Source organism: Prionailurus bengalensis, chromosome A2, assembly GCF_016509475.1.
Source record: "Prionailurus bengalensis isolate Pbe53 chromosome A2, Fcat_Pben_1.1_paternal_pri, whole genome shotgun sequence".
Classification (NCBI taxonomy): domain Eukaryota; kingdom Metazoa; phylum Chordata; class Mammalia; order Carnivora; family Felidae; genus Prionailurus; species Prionailurus bengalensis.
The window spans coordinates 46,651,964-46,669,192 of NC_057348.1; the positions used below are offsets into that span (position 1 = coordinate 46,651,964).

General features: G+C 43.9%; 1 protein-coding gene across 6 annotated transcripts in view; it reads left to right on the top strand.

Annotated features, from left to right (window-relative positions):
- The window catches only part of ITPR1 (inositol 1,4,5-trisphosphate receptor type 1), a 328,207-nt gene that overhangs the window by 278,268 nt on the left and 32,710 nt on the right, over positions 1-17,229 (top strand). For all 6 annotated transcript variants that reach the window (XM_043587979.1, XM_043587980.1, XM_043587982.1 and 3 more), the window contains 4 exons: positions 1,362-1,484; positions 7,620-7,795; positions 11,967-12,131; positions 16,787-16,982. In XM_043587979.1, the coding sequence (XP_043443914.1) occupies positions 1,362-1,484; positions 7,620-7,795; positions 11,967-12,131; positions 16,787-16,982 (660 nt within the window). The remainder of the gene's footprint in view (positions 1-1,361; positions 1,485-7,619; positions 7,796-11,966; positions 12,132-16,786; positions 16,983-17,229) is intronic.

Here is a 17,229-nt window from a genome sequence, read left to right on the forward strand (position 1 = left end):
TTCTGAATGTTGATATGAGCCACTTACCTTTGTCCTTGTCACTAGCCCCAAAGGATCACTGACCTGGGTGATGATATCTCCTCCATAACTTCCACCCCCTGCTGGGCCTCAGTTTCCCTCATTTGTAAAAGGAGAGATTTTTAAGGTAGATGGTGCTTGTAACCCTAAAACTCTAGACTTTGGAAATATTTCCTGTTTCCCAAGTACAAACATGAATTGAGCAATTATTAAATTACCCAGGGCTCTGTTTAATTGTGGCATAACTTTATTTTGGAGAGAAGCTTTCAAAGACTTGGCTGCTGCTCTAGGCATCATTATAGGGCCATTGAATATGTCATTGGCTGCTGTCCTAAAGTTAAGTGATGATTTCATTGGGAAAGAGAAACACACCATAGAGACCCATTCTCCCATACTCCATACTTGTTTGGAGGGAGATAATGTTGAATGAGTCTACCTATTAGAAACTCTGCTTCTGGCATGGAGACTGAAATTATTCCTACCATATCTATATTTGAGCATCATCCGAAGTATAAGGCACCACTGGAAAAGAATTCAGTGGAAAAGGAAGCACCACCACACACTATGTGGCCAGAGGCCTGTTGTTCTAACACTGAGCATGCCCAGCCAGTGTGGTATTGCCCTATAAGATGGCAGCAGTATGGAAAGTGTGTCTCGCCTATTAGTGATGGCTTTGGTACCACATCCTCTCTCCATGGTAGCCTTTGAGAATGGGAGCTCTGCTGCTCACTTCCCAAGTCAGCAGCTCCCTGCCCCTGGTGTGATCATCAGACTTGAGGAAAAGGGCAGATGGCTCAATGTCAGGCAAAGGATCTGTAAGTTAGTGGAGGATTTTGAGCAAGACAGGAGTATGGAAATGGTAGCCACCCTAGTCTGGAGCCCAGCTCGGCCAATTCTGGATGCTCCGTGTCCCTCCAACTGGAGCCCCACACTTCTAAAAGGCTGATTAAGTTCTTGGGTCTGTCTGAGCATCTCCTCTGGTCCCAGATTCAGTGGTTGATTGAGGATTCAGTGCATGAACTCTGGACAACCCCCAGATTCCATAACTGGTGATATTGACTGGGGCATGCAGGGTTTTTAGATGTTCCAACTTTTCTCCTTTTCTTTGCTTCCTTGACCCCAAATACATCTTCTGTTCCAATAAGTACTCCAAACAGAAATAAACCAATCTGATGTCGTTGTGAGCCTGTGAGTCAACCTCAAAACAAATGATCATTTTTCTTACTGTTGTGGTAAAAACTAGGAACAAAAGTGGGCTTGTGGGGCAGAGCGGGAGGAAGGGCCAAGTGGGATTCCCAGCATTCTGAATCGAACCTTACATGGTCTGGTCTTTGTTTTCACAGCCCAGCCCGTTCTGTATTGGTGTGCCCGCAACATGTCTTTCTGGAGCAGCATTTCATTTAACCTGGCTGTCCTGATGAACCTGCTTGTGGCGTTTTTCTACCCATTTAAAGGAGTTCGAGGAGGTACCCATATTTTCTGTTTCAAAGAAACTACTAGAAGTAGCAGGAAAGTTATGACTTGCATCTTAAATATGATCCCTGGAAGTATTGGTACAATATTACAGGATCTCAGTTACCCATTTCCAGACAAGATGGGATTGCAGCTTTTACCACAGATTTAGTTTTAAATCTCACTTACAACAATATAAATTTTGTGTCCACATTTATCTAGCAGGAAAGACCGAGAAGAAGTTGTACACTCCGAAACCTGTAAGAAATAGTCTCAGTCAACCTCCTTGTTTTAGATATTGGGAAACTCTCGTCTCAGAGAAGTTGAGAGATTTAGCCAAAGCTGCACAGCTAGCTAGTGGCAAGGCTAACCCTAGAACATAGACATTTTTTTTTTTAATTTTTTTTTTTCAACGTTTATTTATTTTTTTGGGACAGAGAGAGACAGAGCATGAATGGGGGAGGGGCAGAGAGAGAGACACAGAATCGGAAACAGGCTCCAGGCTCTGAGCCATCAGCCCGGAGCCTGACGCGGGGCTCGAACCCACAGACCGCGAGATCGTGACCTGGTTGAAGTCGGACGCTTAACCGACTGCGCCACCTAGGCTCCCCAGAACATAGACATTTTGATGTTCAGTCCTGTAGATGATTTTCCCCATCCCATATTTAGAGAATTAATTTCAAACTAAAGAATTTGTAAGGCATGTCTGGAATTTTTTTTTCTTTTTTTTCTTTTTTTTCTTTTTTTGGCAGGGGGCTTGATGAGACAGGACTTGAATGACTAAAGACTGCACCTCCTTGGATGGTTAGGCTATTAAGAGCTCTATGCCATCATTCTCGCAGTAGAACATGTCCATGATCTTTATGGATATCCTCCCCAGCCCCTCTCTCTTTCCAGTCCCCTGCCATGTGCATTCTACATATTTCTCTGAGAACAGGCAAACAAGTCAGGAGGGCCATTTATTTTTCTCTTTGTGGCTCCTCCATTTGCTTGACAGTGTTCTAGAGTTATTTACATTTGCGGGGTTCTGGGGCCCAGCAGAAGCCCCTCTCCTGTTATACATCCATGGCCCCTTTTCTGACATGTTGTACAGCCTCTTGAGAGATCTCTTTCTCAGCTACATTTTTCATCAGACCTACCTGGCAGATTGTCTCATGTACATATGTAACAACTGACCAGTAGCCACCTTTTGTGAAATACAGGGAATGGAGCCCAAAAGTAAGACACCAAAACAGTAGAGCAGTTCCAGGTTTAGCTCTTGAGCCTAATAATGCAGATGGGTATACATGATGAGACAGCATGTCTATACTTACAGTCTATTTAAGGTCCATTTTGAAAGTGGTAACTTGTTCTGTGATATTTAGGTATCCAACATACCCATTTGAGGAGTTAGCTTTTCTGCTTGGCCTTCAGTTACCTTGAAATCCTTGTTTGAGTGATTTCCACCCACCCACCCCCCCCCCCCCCCGCCAAAAGCACTACCTAAACACAAGTCTGGGGGTATTTTCCTTTTAAGTGCCATGTCAGGGATCATAAACACCCCTGTGTGAAAAGATTCTGCAGATCCACAGGGCTGTGAGGTTTGCTCGGAGAGGACATGTGCTCAGCCAGGCTGCCGGTCAGCAGAGATAAGAGCGTGAAATAGAGTGACAGAAGAGCCTTGCCCTCTTTCCATTTCAGGAAAGTTGTCATCCTTATCATCACTGACTCTTCAACCATTACCTTGGATGTGTTTTCCTTTATTCCCCATTTCTTTCACAACACTTAAAATTAGCTTTTATTATACACCTTGACAATTTTCTTCATTGGTCGTTTGTGGAAACGTTGAGGACCTTGTCTGAAGGGAGGCAGTTGACAGCTCCCCTCCCCTTCCATGGTAAGCCTAATGCAGCGGCATACTTGATCTACAAAGTCCAGAGTCACCATCCAGGCCTGATTGCCACTCATTTACCACGTGACTCTGGGCAGGCAGCTTCCATTAGTCTTCCTTATCCTCTCTACTAAAAGATACTTAAAATGACCCAGTAGTTGGGAAACCTTGGTGTGAATTGGGGAATTGCCGTGTGGTTCAGAGAAAAATAGTGGTTGACCCAGTCAGGATCTCGGGGGCATCCTGTTTCCCGCCCATACAAGTTCAAGACCCAGTGAGGAGATGATTGTTAAAAGTCCCTCCAATTCTACAGTGGTGATCTGGTTGATCCGTAGTAGTTGAGACTTTCTGTTTGGGCAGTGCGGGCTTTAGAAACTTCATGTGGATGGATTAAATGGAAAAGCATAATTAGATCTCCCAGGAAAGAAGGAGATTGATCTGACCTCAGGAAGCCTTTTCCATTATACAGTGACTGAGCTCACTTCCAACACATCAATTCACCCTCAGATTTATTTTTCTCTTTTGTAAGACATGTTGGGGGCATCTTCTATGTTCACTATTAACCATCTTCAAGAAGAGGGGTGTGTTAGGCCTGCCTTGAAATAAGATCTGGTTGGTTACCTGAAAGTATTTCTTTGAGATGAGTATTTGTTCATGTTGAACCCTAAAACCAGGATTTCCAAAATGTCCCAGTTGAATGTCCCCCCCCCCCTTTTTTTTTTTTTTTTATGAGTGCTGATATGGCTCTGTGGCTTATTAGGCCTCTGGCTGCCAAGAATACTGGTGGCCTTAAAAGCTCCTTTTCAAAAGTATCCTTTTCCCCCTTTATTTTAGAACTGATGAGTCACACAGCCTTTGGAAAGCATGAAACCTGGGCAGATTCACATTGTTTACTGAACTTGTGAGCATGCTACTATGATCAAAGCAAATGTATTACTGCCTTTTAAACTTTTTCATTTTTGAAAGTTTCAAATATACACACAAATAATAACAGTTAATTCACTGCCATGTATCTGTTAACCCAGCTTTAACAACTACCAACATTTTGTCAATCTTATTTCATCTATTCTCCAACTGTATTTTGAAAGATGTTAAAGAAGTCTAGACATCTTGTTGTTTTGCCCATAAATATTTCAGTGTGCATCTCTAACTTCTAAGAATATTTCAAAATATGTATAATTACCATAACATTATCATATCTAACAGAACTAACAGTAAATCATGTAATAGCCTGTCCATATTCATGTTTCTCCAATTGTCTTAAAGATGTCTTTCTATAATTGGTTTTTTAAAATGTAGCATTTTTTAACACTGCTTTTATAGTCGGGAGACAACAGGTTTTTATTTTGGCCTCTTCAGGATTTAGGTACATCCACTGTACTGGTCCCATTTATTATGCTGAGATCTTTAGGCAGTTTAAGATGGTGATTTTTTTTAATTAAAAAAAATCTTTTTAATGTTTATTTCTGAGAGAGAGAAAGAGTGCAAACAGGAGAGGGGCAGAGAGAGGGGGAGATGCAGAATCCTAAGCAGGCTCCATGCTCTGAGTTGTCTGCACAGAGCCTGACACGGGGCTCAGAACTCACCACAAGATCATGATCTGAGTCAAGGTCAGACACTTAACCAACTGAGCCACCCAGGTGCCCCAGATGGTGATTAGACACTTAGAGAAAATGACTGAGACACTTTAGAGTACACGGACTGGGAGAAAATATATACAAAATATATATCTGACCAAAGGCTAATATCCAGAATAAAGAACTCTTACAATTCAGTAATAAAAAGACTACGCAGTTAGAACAGTGGGCAGAAGATTTGATCAGATATTTCACAGAAGAATGGGGATTAGCACATAAAAAGATATTCAACATCACATGTTTAAAAAACTTTTTTAGAAGAGTGGGGAGCATGCCTGGGTGGCTTAATCGGTTGAGCATATGACTTCATCTTAGGTCACGATTTCACCGTTCATGGGTTCAGGCCCCATGTCAGGCTCTGTGCTGACAACTCAGAGCCTGGAGCCTGCTTCAGATTCTGTGTCTCCCTCTCTCTCTCTGCCCCTCCCCTGCTCATGCTGTGTCTTTCAAAAATAAATAAATGCTAAAAAAATTTTTTTTAAAAGATATTCATTATCAGTAGTTATCAGAGACATGTGAATGAAAACTACAATGGCATACCACTAGAAACCTACTAGAATGGCTACAATTGAAAATGCTGAAAAAACAGATACATATTTATATATACACATACATAGAAACACTGATTCCACCAAGTATTGGTGCCGACTTAGAGCAAGTGGAACCCCATGTACTACACAATAGTGCATTCACTCTGGAAAACAGTATGGTTGTGTCTTAAAAAGTTAAACATATTCTTATGATCCACATATCTATTTCCATGCATTTGCCCAAGGGAAACAAAAACTTACACCAGTTTCAAGATGTGTACTTGAATGTTCCCAGTAACGTTATTTATAAGAACACAAACTGGAGACAACAAATACCCATTAATTGTTGAGTGGATAAGTAAATTGTGGTATATCCATACTATGGAATATTACGCCGACAGAAAGAACAAAATACTTACATACAAAATAACCTGACTGAATCTCAGAAATTTGTTAAGTGAAAGAATTAAAAGCCTACCTACTAATATGATTATGTTTCCATTTTTATGAAATTGTGGAGAATGCAAGGCCCTAGTGATGGAAGGGAGGTCAGTGGTTGTGTCAGGGTGGAGATGGGGCAGCTGCAAAGAACACAAGGAAACCCTGTAGGGTCGGAAAAATGCTTACATCTGGATTGTGTTGGCAGTTACTTGTGGTCTATGACTATATAAACTGCCAGAACTCATCACGTTATGAGCTTAAAATTGGTGGGTTTTATGCGTTGTTGTTGTTTTTTTAATTGGCCATTAAGGACCATCAACTTCAGAGGCTTACACACTCCAGCCATGTGCTCTGTCACCTTGGGCAAGACATGTAACCAAGACTCTGTTTCCTCCAGAGTACAGTGAAGACAATTGTTCAGCTGGATGGGAGGATCAAATAAATGAGGATCAGTGTCAACAGCTTCCTGTGATACTTAACCATTGTTAAATGCACAGGAAGTGACATATGCCTCAATATCCATGTCTTCCTGAATTTCCCAGAAGCTTCTGCCTCTCTGTGCCCATTTCTAATCAGGTTTTCCTTTTGAAGGATATAAAAAGGGAAGAGGGAAGTGGTTGGGAGTGGGGGGAACAGTTTCTAGAGAAAAAGTGTCTCGGCAGACATGGACAGAGTGAACTAGGGCAGCCAGCAGGCTCGTGGAAGAGCTGTAACTCGCAAGCGAGTCTCTTTCCTGGGTGGGGCTTCAATCCCAGCAGTTCTGGAGAAGCGAAACTCCTTTATATAAGTGGCCTTGATCATGTAGTGCTGCTTGTTTACATCTGAAGGAGACTCAAAATGTGACAGCATTTGAAATAGGGTTTTATTTTTTTTAATGAGTGTTTTACAGAACTATATTTTTAGCCGTGTTGGCTCATGTTATATAACTAAGCCGTCTCGTGGGACACTCTAAATAGAACTTGAAATAGCAAGAGATGACAAAAACTGGTATAAGCTCTTTGACTACAAGGATAATCTAATTGTAGGATGATGTTAATGATACGGAAGTTGCCTTCCTCCTTCCCTTGAAGAAATCTGATTCAGGCAGGAGACCTGCAATTTTCCTTTGCATACTTTTAATAGAAATTAGAAGTTTAGGCTTCCAGTTCGTCTTCCTGAAGAGTGAAATGTGATACATGTATGGATTTTATTGATGGAACAAATTCATCTGATTAGTTCCTACTGGGTGCCCAGTGCTTCCCTCAGGGAATTTGGAACCTGGCTGGGGGGCATTTAGGGTAGGGGTGGAGGGTAGAGAAAGACAGGTAAACTGACGCCCAGAAAAATAGTGTTGTATACGGATGACCAGGGTGGGGAATGAGAACACAGAGAGTGAGGGGCACCTGGCATAGTTTTCTGAAGAGGAAGGAGGTGGGGATGAGTTGATGGTGAAGACCTAAGATGAATAGGAAGGGGAGAAGAATTCCCCAGGTAGAACGAACATTGGTCAAGGCTTGCCAGTGAGAAGACATGGGTATGATGGGTTATGTCGAGAGGCACAGAATTGGAGGCAAGAGTTTGGACAATGAGGCCCATTTGTTAATTGAAGAAAGTGTCATTATACCCATTTTGGTCTGTCTTCGCTTACTCGGTGAAATGCTGATCTCTGAGAGCCCCACCTTGTCTTTCCAGGAACACTGGAGCCACACTGGTCAGGACTGCTGTGGACAGCCATGCTCATCTCTCTGGCCATTGTCATTGCCCTCCCCAAGCCCCATGGCATCCGGGCCTTAATTGCCTCCACAATTCTCCGGTTGATATTTTCGGTTGGGTTACAACCCACGTTGTTTCTTCTGGGAGCTTTCAACGTAAGTAGGAATACCTTCATGGCCACTTGCTTGTTGGCATGCAAACAGGAACGCCTTCCATTCTGGTTCCCGGAATCTTGCCCTGTGTTTTCAGGGCAGAAAAAGACTGTTGGGGTCAACTGTTAAAATAGCAGAAGCAAGAGCAGTGTGGGTGGACATCTCCCTCTTAACCTTCTCATGGTCCAGTGAACCTCTTAATCTGTTATCTGGGCATTGATAGTCTCCTTTTTAGGGAAAATCCCTCTCAGAAGTAAGGGAGGAAGAGGGAGAGAAGTTGAGATGTAAATTAGTTCTCCCAGTCAGGTCAAAGCTTTGCTGGGACGGGAGATTTTAGCCAGTGTAATACGTCAAATGATCAGATATTAATACAGCACACCCACTTGTGTGAGGGCCACACAGAATCAAGAGAAGAGGCAGGAGGAATCGCTGAAACAGAAATGGAGCACATATACAGGTGAGGAGCAGATCCGTTATTTCGAAGTCAGTGGTGAAGTTTGAAAGTGCTCCTTCACTGTAGTTGAAGGATAAGTGCCAACTGACCCTGCAGGGGGACTTCTTGGCAAGTGGAGACAGCTGACACAGGACCATAAATCAGAGGGGTTTCCTGGTGAACAGAAGTAGAAAGTTTGGATATGTGAGGCAGTGTGGGGATTGAAACTGCCTTCCAGAGGTTTCTGCCCTGGTCATATAAGGAAGCTAAGGTCACTGTACAAAAATGGAAGTGATGTAACAAAATAAGACTAATATAGTAATTCGTTGCATCAGTAAGTGTCCCCAAATGGGTGTGTTCATATGGCAGAGGCAGCAAGGACATTAGGGGAGCAGGGACCACTTCAAGCCAGTGAGCCCCAGGGGATGAGGCAGGATTGCAGCTCTGTTGTAGAATGGAAAGGATGGGCCCGAAAGCAGGGATAGAGAAGAGCATTTTCCAAGACGCCCCACAGGCCGAAGCAGTAGGGAAGGCCCAGGACACTCTGAAGAGGTGGCCAGCAGTAGAGCTCCCCTCCGTGTGGTTCAGGGAGGGCTGTGTGGGACCTGACCCCGGTACAGGTCACCAGGGCACTGCATTTGAGGAGAATGCCCTTGGACCTCATCCTCCAGGTCAGCACTTCCAGAGCATGTTTCAAGTTGATAAATCTTAGGTGAGAAGGGGGTTCCATGATCCAGTCAGTGAGGGAGAGGCTGCATTAAACAAAATAAAAGGGTTTTTACTGTAGGATTTCTGAGACACTTTAACATGCACGATAAGGGTTATGAATCTCTAAGAAAGGGAAACAGTGTATCTGTGTTTCCTAAACTTACTGGCCCACATTTTAAGTATCACGTGGAATTAGTGTGGTAGAATATAGGTTGGGAAACTCTATTCCCAGTAGTGGGAAATGACTCAAGTTTTTCTGAGCAAAGACATGGTATATACAAAGAAGTATTCTTGGCAAAATGCCCTCAAGTAGTGGCATGTGATGTGGATTCAAGTGGGAGGGACTGGAGGCAGGTGGACCACTTAGGACCCCCAGCAGAGCTTGTGAGTAGGCGTGACAAGCCCGGGTCTTGGTCATTGTGTGGAAGCAGGAAGGAAGGGACTGATGCCACAGCTGTAAAGGAAACAGTAATGTGCGGTGGGTGTAGAGGCCAAGCCTTACACCAGAAAGCCATGGGGGCACCTTGCGCTGGGGCCTCTTCTCCAGGCCGAGAAGGTGTGACCGTCTTGACGGGGAGGGAGACGAGGGAGGCGATTCCAGCTCCACGTCTTCAATCCCACATGACTGGAAAAAGAACGAGGCAACGGACAGAAAGGAAGTCATGCGGAGACCTAGTTTTCAGGGTGAAAACGCACTTAAACTGTCGACTTACTAGGCTTGAGGTGACAAAGCAAGTCATTGATGTTAGCTGTGGCATTTGGAAATGTATGAGCAGAGTGACAAAGACTCATCAGTGCTGCAGAAGGGAAGAGGAAGCCACTTAAGAAGGAAATACAGAATAAACAAGTAAAGAAAAAGGGGAAAACTCAGCAGTTCAGAGGTGGTTGTCCTGTGTCGGCCGTCTGGTTGTTTTGTGTTTCTGGGCTTTAATCATTGCATGGTTCTCTCTTCTGTTACATATATCAGTTGGGGGAAAGACTTAAATTAGACAATTAATTGCCATTTCTAGTCACATTAGCTGAGTGGGGAGAGCTGAAATAACTAGCATAAATAACTGTTCAGAGTGAACCAAAAAAGGGAAGTGATCACGTGGAGTATGTTGGAGACCAAAGGGTGGCTTTGGGCAGAGAAGGTATGCTGGCCTGCAGGGGCTGGCAAAGCAGGACGAGGTGGTGTCCTGACAGCCAGGCACGGGGGCGGGAAGGGGGACACGGGGGGGGCACTGGGAAAGGGGGGCTGCTGAGCCCTGTCATGTTGCAGGCGCTGGGATTAGGTGCTAAAGGCAGACAGACTGCTGCATGTGCCCTGGCAGAGTCCTGGAGACTGGGGTGGAGCTGCTACGGTGGGGAGGTGGGGCCGGAAGCCAGATGTCAGACTCCTTAAGCAGGGTCCGTCGGAGGTGAGGACACTGGTCTTGGACCAAGACTGAGAACCCTTATTTGCTGCTGAAGCAATAGAGGCAACCAGGGCAGAAGTTGTTAAGGGGCTTGAGTGGATTCAAGTGAAGTGAATTGCTCTGCTGAGCTGTTCATAGCCCTGGCAGGTTTGAGGTCCTGGAAGGTAAACCAGAGCATGGCCATCCCCCACCCCCCACCCCGCCCTCCCCAAACCTCATCAACACAGATCATCCAGAGCCAGTGATGCTCCCTCACCCTATGAAAGATCCTGTACTACCAACAGCTAGAATACTAGAAAAAATCAAAACTGGTAGACTGAATCTTTATCCTGTCTGAGAAAGCCTGACTTTCTCTTTGGGTGTGGGCTTTCGCTCTTATCTGATTGCTGAGAAGCTCACTTACACTGACCCACCAGATTAACTGGCAGAATTTCCCTAGTACCTACAGCCAATGTAGCTAGGGCAGCAGAAGATGGTTTCACCGAATACATCTGAAAAGCTTTCTCTTCAGCCTTCTCTTGGTTCGAGTTTTTCTGTCAACATGTTGCTAGAGACAGCGTTCTAGGCTTGGGGTTTCTATTCACGGTGGGACTATAACAGAGTAGATCGACCTCCAGTTACAAATGTCGGGAAACCTAATCCATGCCAGTCTAAGCAAAGGAGAAAATGCATAGTTTCATGTGACTGAGAAAGGAAGATCCTAGCTTTAGGTGCAGCTGAATACCGTTGCCCAGGCAGTAGCCTCAGCATCCAGTTGCGTCTTTTGGGTCTGCATTGATTGTACCCCGAGGCTCAGTGGTATGGCAAGATGGATGCCAGCAGCTTCAAAGCTTACTTTCTGTCAGGTTCAAGGTCGGAAGGAAAGAACAAAGTTGTCTTTTGTTGCAAAAGGTTTCATTGGGTATCATTGGTTCCATTTGGTCATGTGACTGTCCTTGAACCAATCCACATTGCCCGGGAAGTAGTATATTCCAATCAACTGGGATGGAGCCCTGCCCAGATTTCAAGGACTGATAGATGGAAAGGGACAGATCCCCAAAGGAAAATTATAAGTTATTCCCAGAAGAGGGGGCAGAGGTATACAATTCATCCTGAAGTCTCCCTTACTGTTTTTTTCCTCCAGAAAATTCTTATTTCCCCTATGAATTAGGAGTAATAAAAGACAAAAACCAACTGCTTCTCATTACACTGCAACCCTTATAATGCCTAGAATGTAACAGAAATTCAGAAAATGCTAATATTTATGCTGATCACAGGGTTCATAGATTGAGGTCACTTCTGTGTTTGACTAAGTCATATAAGAATGTTAGAAATGATTCATATCTCATTTCGAAAATCATAATTTCAGTATGTGTTAATTTTGTTTTTGTCACATACAAATGCCACTTGATTACTGTTGCTCCTGAAGTTATTTGACTACCACGTAATTTGAAATATGCCTGAAAAGCAAAGTAATGATATGACTTAGATCGGCAAAATGGTTCTTGGCGTGTTTGGTGGGCACTTGGGTGCAAAAGGAAGCTTTGCTCGGGTATAGTTGCTAAAATACCTTGAGTGAAAATGGCCCTCAGCTCTCACAAAGTCTGAAGTTCGGCATGATCCATTCTTATGTGGCTGTTCCTGTCATTATTCTCAGGTCTGCAATAAAATCATCTTTCTGATGAGCTTTGTGGGCAACTGTGGAACGTTCACCAGAGGCTACCGAGCCATGGTTCTGGATGTTGAGTTCCTTTACCATTTGTTATATCTGCTGATCTGCGCCATGGGGCTCTTCGTCCACGAGTTCTTCTACAGTTTGCTGGTGAGTTCCTGGTGTGGAAGGATCTTACATGTTGAACACCAGGAGTGCCCTGTGACCTGTGTCTTATCACAGACCCCTCCTTTTAGTGGTGATTGGTATGTCTGGTCTCACAGGAGGTCACATGCCTCATTTTGGGGATCTGGAGAGGAAAGCTCCTCAGGGAGCAGGGCAGCTAGCAGGAGAGAGGCAGGTGTGGGATCATGGTGCACATTGGACCTTTTACTTGTCAGTGATAGAAAGTGCCTACAGTCTGGATCAGGGATGTTCCCTCCATTGTGTCTTTGTCTTTCTTTCTTGGACTCAGCCAGCACTTACTGAGGAGAATGTTGTTGAAACCGTCATCTTCTGATAATTCTCATGGGGTCCACTTCCCAGGGAGGACGTGTAGTGACAGAATAAGAGTAGGAGCTATTTTCTAAGTCCCTAGATTTATAACATTGACCTCAGTAGATTTATTGGTCCAGGAGACCTTTTCATTGGAAGTGATTTTGTTCCAATCTGAGCCAAGGGAATAATGTCTTGATAGTCCGTACAATGAATTGGTTCGATCACCTTCTTCCTCCTGAGTAGGTTTTTAAATTATAGACCAAATATCTACTCAATCTCCTGTCATTAGAGGGAATCTATACCTGTAGAGTTATAGATAAGAAACCTTTGCCTATACCTACATCAAGTGACAGGAAGCATAAAATTGACCTATTTGCCAGCAAATCCATCCATAAAGCGACTGGAAGTATTAAACTGTGAGTGCGGTTAAAAAATGATCAAAGACTAAGTGTTGACTCAAAGTGAGGGACTTAATTTGCAAACAGCAGAACAAGGAAAAATCTGGGAGGTGTCCTCCTGTGGTCTCTGGACTGGCTATTTAATTGCTCTGTGCCTCAGTTTCCCCATCCACAAAATGAAAACAAGCCGTCCCCCTCACAGGGCCGTCACAGGGATTATGTGCAACTGTGCACGTCAGGGCCTTAGAATAGCACTACCACACGAGAAATGCTTAGCAATTCTAGCTATTATTACTGTCTTTGTCATCGCTTACTTCCTCTGCCATCCAAAACATCATAAAGAATTCACCATTCAGGTCATCAGGATTAGCTCATTCCATTAGTGGTATATGTTGGCAGGCTGAGGGAAATGGATTCTTTTACCTCATTTTAAAATAGGTCTGGCTAGACTTTGAGGTTTTAGGCAAAGAGGTCTCTGGATGTACTTGTGATGGCCATTATGGGGCCTATTTTGGACACTGTGTATCAGAAATCTTGAGAGCCCTGTGTATAGTTCTGAGCCTGTTGGTCTCCTGCAGCGATGTCCCTGGATGAACATCTGGTATTTGAGTCAGGAAGACCCAAGTCATCCTGGGCAGGGAGGCCAAGTTCACGTACAGGTCTCTCGTCCCAACTGAGGGATCTCTCCCAAGAGACAGGCGATTCTACACTTTATGTCTTGTTGGCTTCATTTCCTTCTCCATACGTTCAAGTCCTCTCCTTTTGGTCATTTGCAATGCCATCTAGTGCTACGTGCGGGGATGTCGTGGTAAGCCAAACCGATATCCTATCTTCCCTCACAGGCCTTACAGTCCAGAAAGTCATCGTTATAGCCATTTACTGAACATGTGCTGTGTGCTGTTTTCATATAGTCTCTCACAGCGACTGCGGAGGTAGATGGTATCTCCAAATTACAGATGGTGAAACCGAGGGTTGGCAAGGTTAAGTGACTTACCAAAGTCACCCAGGAAGTGCCACAGGCCAGATAGCAACTTAGCTCTGTTGATTGCCCAGTCACTTCTGAAGCACAGCCCTGAACTGCCTTTCACTGGAGCTCGTGAAGAAGTCCCTGCTACATGCATCTGTTATCTCCCAGTGCAGTCTGTATTCGTGCTGTCACATCTCTGATCTGTCACAGAGTAACCCTAAGCCTCAGGACACCTGAGCTCAGTTCCCTTGTAGAAAACGTACTAGCATCAAACTTGATTGTGGCTAGATGCCTCTCATGTGCTTCTGGGCCTTGACTTGTCTGTGACCTCAGGTGACTTGTTACTTTTGGTGTCAAAAGTGGTATTTAACATGTTTATTGAGAATCACAGACAGAATACTGAAACCATTCAAGTTATTCCACAAGTAAGGCGAGTTGATGACAGAGAGGAACTGGAAAGAGACCTTCAGCAGGGAAAACCCACATGTCCCAGGGCTGTGAAAGCACCACACCAGCAGGCCAGAAAGGCACAGTGGGAGGGTGGGACCCCCCAGACTGGCTGAACCTTGTCTCGAGCCTGCATCCAGGCAAATCCGTAGAAAATATTAACACCCTGAGATGAAACTGTGTGAAGTTTGTAGATGGACAGGTAACAGAAGAAGAAATCCATATGGTCAGTAAACCTGAAAGATTGTTCATCCTCAATGCTAAACAAATACCTGCTAGTTAAAACAGCAATGAGATCCTGAGCTATACCTCTGATGTATGGAAAGGTTCAGAGGCATGAGCATGCTCGGGTCTCATGTGGATGTGCAGCAGCAGGCACCGGCCTCTGACAGCATGGACTATGCAGTACAGCCTTTTGGGAACGCAATGGGGCGACATAGTCGGTTACAACATTTGGCCCAAAAATTTCCTTTCTGGAAGTTCTCCAAAAAGAAATAATTGGACAAGTATGTATAGAGGCAAGTACAGAATGTGCATCACAGCATTATTTTTAATGACATGCAATTTAAAACATCTTGACTGTTTTTTTTTAAAAAAGGTAAATACTTCGGTTAAGTAAACTGTGGTTTTTCCATATACTGACATTCTAGGTGATTATTTTTGACGTGAAAATGTTTGTGATTGCTTGGTGAAAGAGCCTGACTGTATGCCACTATTACGGTATATTATATTTATTACATTTTTTCTAATAAAGGCAGAAGGAGAGAACTTGAGTCGATGTCTATAGATGGTGGAGTTATTGGTGATTTTTGGTTTTCTGTGTCCTTTTCTCTGTTTTCAAAGTTTTCTTCATTAAACGGGTAATTCACTAATTAGAAGACAGTTTTTCCTGTATAAAGTAACGCATATCCATTGTTTCAAAGCCAGAAGTTATAGGTGAGTGAGGGAAAAAAAAAATCACTTGTCGTTTCAAGAACTTGGTGGCTATATAATCTTAGAGTTCTTACCGCCCCCCCAAAACAAGTGTCATTTGTTGATTGTCTGAAGTTGCTCTCACTTGCTGCTTCATAGCGGCTTGTTGGAAAATATTTAACCAACGTTAATGGCAACATTAGCCTTTTGTACTCTTCAATTGATGAAACACCTCTTCCTTGCTTCCTTCCTTCCTTTTGACTATGCTCCTTTACCCAGTGTCCTTCACGCAGGTCTCAGGACACAGATTGGTGTTATGGAGGCAGAAGGGCTAATTGACCAGAAAATGAACTCAGATGTAAAGCTATAAATTGGAAGGGACTCAGAGATCAGCTATTTCATTCCGCTGATTTTACAGATGAGGAAACTGAGGTCCAGAGAGGTTACAGAGCTCCGCCAACATCTTGCTGCAAATTAAAAGCAGAGTGAGGATTGAAACTCTTGTCCCCTGGCTCACTTGGCTGTGCAGTCATTCCCAAAAGCCAAGTGGAGGCAAAACCTTCAGAAAATGCAGTCGATGTCAGCACAGAGGCCAGATTAAAACTAGCCCCTAGGTCCAAGAATTAGCCCACAGAGTTCTCCTCCATGTCTCTTTATTCTTTCTCCAGGCAAATATCTGAAAAAACAACCCATCAGTCCCCCCATACCTAGAAGTACCTACAGGCCAACTTCTTGCACAGAGGAAGTCTCTTTGCAGAGGGCAAGCCTAGACTGAACCCACAGTGCACTTCAGGGGATCTCTGCCTCGCCCTGCCACTAGAGAAATGGGAAAGGTTTAGACTTCCTCTTGTATTACCACCACCAGTGATCCTGCCATGAGCTTTGGGACCTTGGCCTAGTCCCTTCATCAGGAAATTATAATTACCATTTACCGTGAGGCACTCAGCACATAAGGCTAGCCATACGGGATGTACCATACACAGTATATACATCACGTAGCTCTTGTTCACTACAACTCTCTGTCCTCCCGTCTGCACATGAGGAAACAGAGGCTCAGAGGGAAGGAGAAAGAACCTAGTCTGCTGTTGTGATGTCCTGTGGTTGAACTAAGATTTGCACCTCTTAACTCCACAGTGCCCACTGCCTGTACTGCCCGGTTGGGTGTGGCCTTCTCCTTGAGGCTCTCAGCTCTGGGAGGACAAGGACCAGGGCTTGCCCACTCCCGCTTCCAGAGTGGCTGGCCCTTAGCAGAAGCTCAGTAACTACTCCATGAATGCACACTCATCACTTTCCTCTCCCTTGCTTGCTGAAACTCACTGGTACCACCCTGTATTTGTTCCCTCTACAAGCACCTCTAAACTGTCTGAGTAACTCTTGAAATTCCAACTGGTTCCCTCCTTCCTTTCCTATGCTTATTTCCCTTGTCTCAGTTTTCATTAAGACAGGCAAGTGTTAAGTGTTAAGAAAACAGTAGAATGCTTCTGAGTTGTTAAAAGGGTAAATTCTCTATAAATCAAGTTGTCATTATGAGATATGTAATTACATACATACATCTAATATAGAGGTTTCTTAAAACCATCACATTGTCTTCTTTGTTTTTAAAGCTTTTTGATTTGGTATACAGAGAAGAGACTCTGCTTAATGTCATTAAAAGTGTCACTCGCAATGGCCGGTCCATCATCTTGACAGCAGTTCTGGCTTTGATCCTGGTTTACCTGTTCTCAATAGTGGGCTATCTTTTCTTCAAAGATGATTTTATCTTGGAAGTAGATAGGTTGCCCAATGAAACAGCTCTTCCAGGTGAGTTTGAGTCTTCTCATCTTTTTTTTTAATGTTAAAAAAATATTTCTTAATTGTAAGTGAATGAATTGTAAGAGAATGATGACTTTAGCAGTGTAGGTATCTCCCCAGCACTGAGAGCATGAATTCTGAATAGAGGGCTTAGTCGTCGCTTTATTCAAAGGGTGGTAGGATATATCGAATGCTGAGTGGGAGTGTCCAGAGCCTACACTTACTTTATTGCCTAAAGTCATATTTTAAACTAATA